Source organism: Heptranchias perlo, chromosome 18 (assembly GCF_035084215.1).
Source record: "Heptranchias perlo isolate sHepPer1 chromosome 18, sHepPer1.hap1, whole genome shotgun sequence".
In the NCBI taxonomy this organism is placed as follows: domain Eukaryota; kingdom Metazoa; phylum Chordata; class Chondrichthyes; order Hexanchiformes; family Hexanchidae; genus Heptranchias; species Heptranchias perlo.
Window position 1 is genome coordinate 38,911,067 of NC_090342.1, and position 8,885 is coordinate 38,919,951.

The window sequence follows — 8,885 nt, forward strand, 5'->3', positions numbered from 1 at the left end:
AATGTCACTAAACCCCATTCTTTATATTGATACAAGTAGAACTGGGAATGCACAACCGTTTATTTAATTTTTTCCTATCTTTGAAAAAGTTTAAACGAGAATAAACAGGAAATATAGTTGCATTGCTTCGTGGTGTTAAGGTTGCAGTGATGTAAGAACAACTATCACGACAATTTAAAGAATGACGCCACCTTGCTGTTGCAGATACCGGTTTGACTCTGGTACCTGCTTTATTGCAGCACCGAGTTATGATACCCTACTTGCACTACTTTCAGGTCGGGGGAAAGCAGAGCGCCGCATTGCACACTTAGAAACATGCACAGAATCTGCTTACTAGGCCTCCCAGTAACAGATACACAAAGCTGACTGTCATTTTGGGTGTTTACGCTTTAAAAAAGTGTTATGCCGCCCAGGGATTTTGTAAACTTTAACAACAAATATTAAAAGGTTAATTTCACATCAGTCGCAGTTATACTCCAGTCGGCGTAATGCTAATTTGGCTTCACTGGCACAACAGGATTTACATTACTGTGAACCCAAAACTGCTCCTGCCTTCGGACGCAGATATGTTGTCACTTTTGCATCACGGTGAAACCGTTTCCACTTAGCAGCGATGCAAAAGTGATGGTATACAACAACAACTTGCATTTATACGGAACCTTTAACGTAGTAAGACGTCCTAAGCCGCTTCATAGGAGCGTTATCAAACAAAATTTGACACAGAGCTACATAAGGAGGTATTAGGACAGGTGACCAAAAGCTTGGTCAAAGAGGTAGGTTTTAAGGAGCGTCTTAAAGGATGAGAGAGAGGTAGATGGAGAGGTTTAAGGAGGGAATTCCAGAGCTTAAGGCCTAGGCAGCTTAAGGCACCACCTAAAATGGTGGAGCGATTAAAATCAGGGGATCGCAAGAGGCAAGAATTGGAGGACTGTAGAGATCTCGGAGGGTTGTAGGGCTGGAGGAGGTTACAGAGATAGGGAGGGTGAAGTCTTGGAGCGTTTTGAAAACAAGAATGAGAGTTTTAAAATCGAGGTGTTCCTGGAATGGGAGCCAATGTAGGTCAGTGAGCACAGTGGTGATGGGTGAATGGGACTTAGTGCAAGTTAGGATATGAGCAGCAGAATTTTGGATGAGCTCAAGTTTATGGAGGGTGGAAGATGGGAGGCCAGCCAGGAGAGCATTGGATTCGTTGAGTCTAGAGGTAACAAAGGCCTGGGCATGGATTTCAGCAGCAGATGAGCTGAGGCAGGGGTGGAGACAGGTGCTGTTATGGAGGTGGAAGTAGGTGGTGTTGGTGATAGAGCGGATAACTCTGAATGTAATGTTTTGACCCACCTCTGTTGGCGCTAGACCCCCCTTGGATGGGATTTCACACTCCATGGACTTGACACCACATGGAGTGCAACTTCAGTACAGTGCAGGCTGGCTTTCTGGTGGAGATTCTGGGGCACTGTTTAAAATATTTTGAGAAGGGGACACTCAAACCACATTCTCCAAACATTCAAAATGACCTGACATGTGGAAAGGCCTCGGCACACGTGTTTAAGCACACATGCGCAGAGTTGTTTTGCCAGTAAAATGCGATATGAAGCCCCTCTGATTGGTTTCAGTCTAGTAGCGCAGTCTAACTTGCCCAATATTGTACATAATCGAGCACGTGCGCTGGCCAACCAAGACCTGTAAGAAACATCTCGCCAAGTGAGGCTGGATAACACCTGAATAAGGATCTAACGGTCTGGATTGGACCAAACTCTATTCCAATACTTATAGTAGGTTTTAAACAGAAATAGAAATTAATGCAAAGAGTGAAGTTACCAGTGGTAGCGGTGCGACTGCACCTGGCGATATGTGGGTTTTATTTCCTGTATTTACTCTCCACATGAACGTTATAAATGGTTCCTGAGGTCCCACGTGCTGTTTGTGTCAGGTCAATGCATAAAGCGCAGCGTAACTGTTAGTTTGAATTAGCTGATCTGAGACGATTCAAATTGAGGGATCACCTGGATAGGGTGATCTCACATAACTTTGGTTTCACGTTGGTTGCGTTATGACTGCAGCTGGCACGACGCCAACTTTTTAAAGTTTTTTTTAAAAATCAGCAGACCGCCGTCATGTTTTTAATGTTGTTGGGCCGTTGGCTCTTCACGGACGTGTTTTTTTTTAACGGCTTGGGGCAGCACTGAGCAGAGCACTCCGCGTGTGTTTACATCTGCATTCAGCTCTGCTCTACTTTGGATATCGAGCGGTGGAGAGGCGGCAGTATAACTCACCGCTGTAAAGCAGCTACCTGTATTGTAACGGTGCCGTTATCACAAAGGTATCCCGCCCTTGTGACATTAAACGAAACATCAAGGGTCGTGGTTTTGATGATTGGATTAATGAGGGTCAGGTGCTGCTGTAAAGGTGTTAGATTTATTTCTATCTGTAACCAATACAATGTCGAGCACTTGGCATTTCAGTGTGTGTGTAGAATGTGGAGTGTGAATTATAGGTGTGTAGCATGTGATGGGTGCTGGACGGTTGACAGATGTTGCACCATGAAACTGATCAGCCATTCGTTCAGAAAGACCAATTGCAGAAGTAGCGGATACGGGCAGGTAGATGTCGGTACCATTGAGCTAGAGGTAGGCGATACAGCGTCAACACGTAATGTGTTTCAGAACCATTTCTATAATTAACCTTTTAGTTTGTTGGCCTAAAGCCAACCAGCGGCGTAAAACAATGTTAAAAATACAAATGATTGATTTATAATTCAGATGTCTTATCAATAAACCGTTAAAATAAATACACCCGCACTTCAAATATAATGTGTGCAATCAAAATTGATGTTTACAACAAAATGTGTTGCTATATCCTATCTCTTTCTCTCTATCTATAATATACTGAAAGGCATCCATCATTATTTAAAACTTACGAAACATTGTAGGTAGAGAAATGGGGAAAGGGAGACTTAAGTGGGACACAAATTTCACGAAAGGAGCAGAGCGCCAGAGGTTTAAAGTTTGGGAGTGAACTCCAGTGATTTCTTAATACAGTACACTGACGAAATCAATCAGTAATTTACTGCGATTGAGGTTCCGTGGTCATAATGGGTAGGTACTCTTTAAATCTGCTGTCAGCCTATAATATAGACACGTTTTCTGGGACCACCGGAAGCCACAATTGCGGTTAAACACCTGGAATAATCTGCAATATAGACAGGCCGGCGTCTGTTAGTTTTCACGGCGTTTCAGCCATCCCTGAACAGAACCTTCTGGTGGAACTACTCCCTCAGCCGACCATTAAAGGAACATATATATTTGTGTTCCCAAATAACGCGCGCCTTCTTGTTTATTTTTTATTAGAAAGCCTTGAGGATTTAAACCATAATTTCTGGAATTATTTGCGTCCAGATGTGAGATGCGGCTGGATTTAACAAGTATCTTTCAGTTGATTACTTCTCAGGACCTGGGCCAGTAACATATCACTGAATCATATATGGTGCCAAGGTTTAAACTGTTTTAATTGCTGTACGTTTGAGAACTGGCTAGCATTACCTCTAGGACCTTACTATCCATTACCCTTAACAATGAAGCCCATTAAAATCATTTACAATTTGTAAATGATCAACGGTTTGCGCATTACAGGTAGCGCCCAGAGTGAAACACCTGCATGAGAGAGATAGCAAGTTTTGTGTACAACAGTTTGAGGAGGACCTCAGGTGGTCGTAATGTGTGTCTAATCTAATTGCTGATTTAATCTGTTTAACTGATCTCATGTCAAGCACAAAATCAATGAATTTGGGCCGCATTATTATCAATAAGCAGATTTAAACAACGATTTGATTTAAACCGATTAAGGCCACTTTTAAAACAGTCCAACAGATCTGGCCGCTGCAGTGTACTGGAAAAGAAGCGCAAGTTTAAATAGCAGCCGGGCTCATAAATAAAAGTTTTTAATTAAACTGTGAAATGTGCAACATTTCAGCATCCTGGGGAATGTATAGTGTTCGTTATAAATCAAACCGGCTAGATGGCCACCTGCTGAAACTGACAATGTCCAGGAGCCTGTCTGTAGTGGGGGTCACATCATCTCTGTTAATGGTCTCCAATAATAACAGAGGCGCTTCCTGCGGTGACAATCGGCTTTAAATAGTAAATTTAGTTCGGCACATTTTTTGTCTAAACAAAAAGCAAAATACAGCAGATGCTGGAAATTTGAAATAAAAACAGAAAATGCTGGAAACACTCAGCAGGTCAGCTTGTATTTTAGAATCATGGATCCATACAGCACAGAAGGAGGGCGTTCGGCCCATCGTGCCTGTTCCGGCTCTTTGAAAGAGCTGTTCAATTTTTCCCCATCACCCTGCAAATTAGTCACCTTCAAGTACATGTCCAATTGCCTTTTGAAAGGTCCCGTGGGATCTGCTTCCACCACCCTTTCAGGTAGTGCGTTCCAAATCTGTGTTTATTTTTGTCTAAAACCTTCAACAACTCTTCAAACCCTGTTAATATCTCTATTATAAACTAATACTTTTTTGAAGCTTGAACGGGATTTCTTCATCGGCGTGTGGGAATTAGCGGTATGGCATCTGGATAAATACCTAACATATATGTTATATTCGTTAAAAGGCAAAACGCCCATTCTTTTAATTGGAAAGATTCTGACGCTTACCTCGCTATTCAGCTAGTATGTACTGTATAACAGCTGGTAATTGGTTGGCCCCTGGGACACGAACGAATCTGAGTTATCACATCGACACTGTTAATGAAAATCCAGTACTGCCAGTTTAATGTAAGGTCCAGTTGCCCCTGTGATAGGGAAGTCACAATTAATGCGCCGGGCGGGAAGCTAATGTTAGCCAGTTGTATAAATTTGATGACCTTACTAAAGATTTTTTTTTAGAAGTTTCACTCTTTCAGCTTTCTGGCCCACATCGGATCATACATTTTATGTAGATAAATCATGCGCCCGTCACCAATGAGATGTGGCAACTCGACAGTAATGGCAGACTGTAGACGAATATTCTGAGTGCGTGACAGTTTGATTGTGGTCGCCACACGTGTATCCCAATGATTTCTAAACACATCATTATAAACAGCGCGCTTCGAAAAGACACGTTGTGAGTGGAACTTGCGGGCATCCGACCTGAGGAGGAACCACAACCCGGTAACTTCGTCCCCTCTGTACACAACGTGTCTTTCGGGCAGATATTGAGTCACATTATTCTGGCAAGGTTAATCCAAGAAAATTTATGTAACGTAGATACCACAGTATGGGGAAGGCTTTAACATAACGAAATAATTCAATGCGCGCCTTTAAGGGGCTCACAAATTCGAAGTGTGAAATCAGGACATCTAACTCATGCCGTGCACTAAATCTATCACTGAAAACCCCAAGCCGGATTGTATCTTTCAAACGTGGTTCAGTCAGTAGGTAAATGACAGTGTCTCAATCTTGCGACAAACCAACGGCATAACCACACAGCTCACATCTGTCACCCTATCCCCCGCAAATTTGGCGTAATTGTACCAGCCTTTGCATTTAACAAAGCTGTGTGTCAGCTATCAGTTTCCCTGATGTGTAATATACACGTGTTAATATCGCCCACACTGCCGCACTGCGCCATCCATCCCGATACGCCGGTATCTCGCCTGTCAATGTAGCCTTCTATCAACATTTTCTACAAGCCCAATTTTGTACCGGCCCGGGTCGTGCGATCCGATCTAATAAAGATTGAGCGTACACCTATTGCAGTTAGGAACTGGCACAGGTAAGGGTTGGATTTGTTAACAGAGGGGTGTTCTGTTCTCCAGGTTAGAGGAGAGAAATATACCACGAAAGAATCGGCACTGCGCATCATGGCAAGTGCTGAAATCCTGAAGAATTCGGTGGGATTTATTTTTTTTGACGCTTGGACCAGTTACCCAAATCCAGTCATTCCCTGTGGACCTGGAATGGGGATTTCAGCGGAGGCGGGTTGGTGCGATTCGGTTCTGAGCTTGAATCGGGTTTGCTATCCCGTGTGTCTTAGTTAATACCTTTCTGTCACAATATTTTCGTTTGTCTTGTTTTGATTTGTTTTGGCTAATCGACCTCCCTCTTCATCCAGCCCTTCTCCGCGGAACGCATCCGTACAATTACCAGATGCATCGTCAAGTCGTTTTGAGAGATGGGATTTAGCAGACTCTCAAAAAAAAGTTGTGCATTCTTCATACAAAATCCCACAACTATGCAGCGGCCAAAAGTATTTGAGTTCAGAGGGGATAACAGGTAGCAGCGCATTCTAACAAACCGGGACTGTTGGGTTAGTGCTGAGGAATGTGGAAATACAACTCAGCCTTGCAACTAATAAGGGCATAGAGGCAAAAAAGTTGGCAAATATTCATAAAAGCACAACCTATTTATTGTGAACAAGAAACTCCGCACAAAAATGATAAACTCAAGAGCCTGATTTCCGAATAGCAGGTGTTGGCCCGCGTACACATTTCTACAGCTTGGTCCTATTTTTCTGAATTCTGCTCTTTCTTCTCCAGCGGTCTGCCCGCGTTAAGCTCGACTTTCCTCCAATCTGTTGCATCAGAGGAGGGCAGACAAACCAGTTGTCAGGTAATTTCAACACGTATGTATGATGGATAGCATCGGCGATTCTGCCCAGGCCTGCAAGTTCGCTGTGCTTTGGAAACTGACTGCTAGAGATCTCGTATCAAGTGATTCATATTTTTTTATTTTGTTTTTGAGAGCGATTCAATATAAACTCGTTCATTGACCAACATTATATTTGGAAATAACCTCCTTACACGTGTGCCACCCAGACATCTCAGTGGATACACTGAGATCCAGAATATATATATCTATATATAATTATATCACACATTCGCCTTGGCATTACAGGGCATGAACTATCCGGCCTATAATCTGCTATCGGTTTTATTACAATTTCAAGATTAATTGACCCCCCACCATCAAATTGTTGGTTTCTCTACTTACCCTAACTTGACGTAGATGAGACCCAGGCAGAGAAAGACATACAGAATCCACCTTCGAAAGTTTCTGTGCATGTTCTAGAATCAGGGATTCGCCGGAAAGCCCAGATTGTGCGATATTGTTGTAATTAAAAAACACACACAAACCGCAAGACACACACAGACACAAGCAGACTCACACAGACACAAGCAGACTCACACAGAGCTAGCAACCCAGTTTCAGCGGTCGGGCGAGACTCAGATCACTGCAGAACCTGCTCCCTTGCGCAGTATCAATGATGGGACACTCAGATCCTTCCAATTCCATGTGGATCTCTTCCCCATTTGTATTCAGTTCACATAAAGAGAGGGAAACAGACTGACTCCACAGTGTAACCAAGGGAGGACACCAGCGGGTTATTCCAGGTCTGCTCAGGCATTGCATTGCATGTGTTGTTACTTGTCCCGAATTCTCCAGTGCTCAGCTACCTAGGATCTTTGTTGAACTGTTGGGGTAGTTGTAGGCGATCGTCCGTTGGAGTGGGTTTAATATATCTCGTAACATCGACCTCCGCCTGACGACAACCATTTACCTGCTGATATAGGTTGTTGCAGAGCGACACGATCGTCACAAAGGAGGGAAAAGAGGGAGATACAGACAGAGATACGCCTCTAATAAATCAAGATAGGAAAAGGGTGTCTGAGCAAGCTGCTGCCCATAGCTCATGAAAACACGTGTTACTTTTGTTCGAAAACCCCTTCGCTGCCAACTAAAAAGATAGAATGTGACAGGTTGTGTGAGATAGACGCTACTCTATTGAAAAGCGATTCTCGTTAACTCTCCCTCTCTGTCCCATTGCTTTGATTTCTTTTATGTAATACTTTAATGAAAACGTCCAAACTAGATTTTAAATAGAACACATAGCTTTATCTATGGTGCTGTATTAATGAGAGTAGCAATCCTGATTCTGACACATTTCAGAGAACCATTTATATCTTTTTATAGCATATGTAGGGAGAGACAAAGATATTACACGTGTATCCTGGATTGGAATGTTTTGCAATCATTTCACTTAGAAGGCGAGAGTCTGAAAATGAAATAATTCCCAGTAATGAGCACAAAAAATGTTATTAGCGGGAAAACAATCTTTTTAATGTAAGCAACACATTCTTATTTTAAAGTTGTTTGAAAGAGTATTGCTTGTGTTCGTTAACATTATTAACCGAGTTTCAGCTACAGATAAGAGTATTCTCAATGTGCTGTCTCCTGCAAGTAATGTAAAACGGTGATAGTCAGGAATTGCTGCAATAAGTCGTCATCCGGGAGAAATGCCAGCAGATGCCCTTCCCCAAAGTAAGCACCTTTATTCGGCAGTTTGATTTAAATTTGAGTTATGGGGAGGGGGGGTTATATATCTAATCCATCAAATATAAAATTAACCTTGTCTAAATTTAATTATTTTTGCATTAGCTTCACCTTAAATTTTAAAAAAAAATCTCCATCTCAGAAAAACAAGTGAAAGTCGGACTGTGCTGGAGGGAAACAATCTTGTGGCGAGCTACATTCGTTTAGTAATGTGACACAATCTGGTATAACTGGTGATAATCAACGTGGGGTCGAGATGAAGTGGAGGAGATGCTGTTCAAAGCGATAAGACTCTTTTTCTGAGAGTCAGCCTTTTCTTATTGGCCATGATGAGACCGCTCTTGTTGTCCAAATGTTTCCTGTCTGTGCAGATGGTGAAGGGCCCCATGTGTTCGGCACACGCCTTTCCAGAACATGCAGTGGCTTCAGGAAGAGAGCTGTGAGCGTGTCAAAGATTGGGCAGCCTGTTACTGTACATCATCTCGTTAGTCTAATGAAAGGTGTCAGTCTGAATATGATCTCCAACCCATGCAATTCGCAGCCACACACGTCATCTGCAGTTACCTTGAGTGTTG

The 8,885-nt window shown here is 42.7% G+C and overlaps 1 protein-coding gene across 2 annotated transcripts in view; it reads right to left on the bottom strand.

Moving 5' to 3' along the window:
- LOC137334773 (protein Wnt-7b) overlaps positions 1-7,548 on the bottom strand; it is an 89,199-nt gene extending 81,651 nt beyond the window's left edge. For both annotated transcript variants that reach the window (XR_010966232.1, XM_067999742.1), the window contains exon 1: positions 6,970-7,548. Coding sequence is in view for 1 of the 2 variants with exons in the window: in XM_067999742.1 (XP_067855843.1) it covers positions 6,970-7,040 (71 nt within the window). In the remaining variant the exon portion in view is untranslated. The remainder of the gene's footprint in view (positions 1-6,969) is intronic.
- Between the last annotated feature and the right edge of the window lie 1,337 nt (positions 7,549-8,885).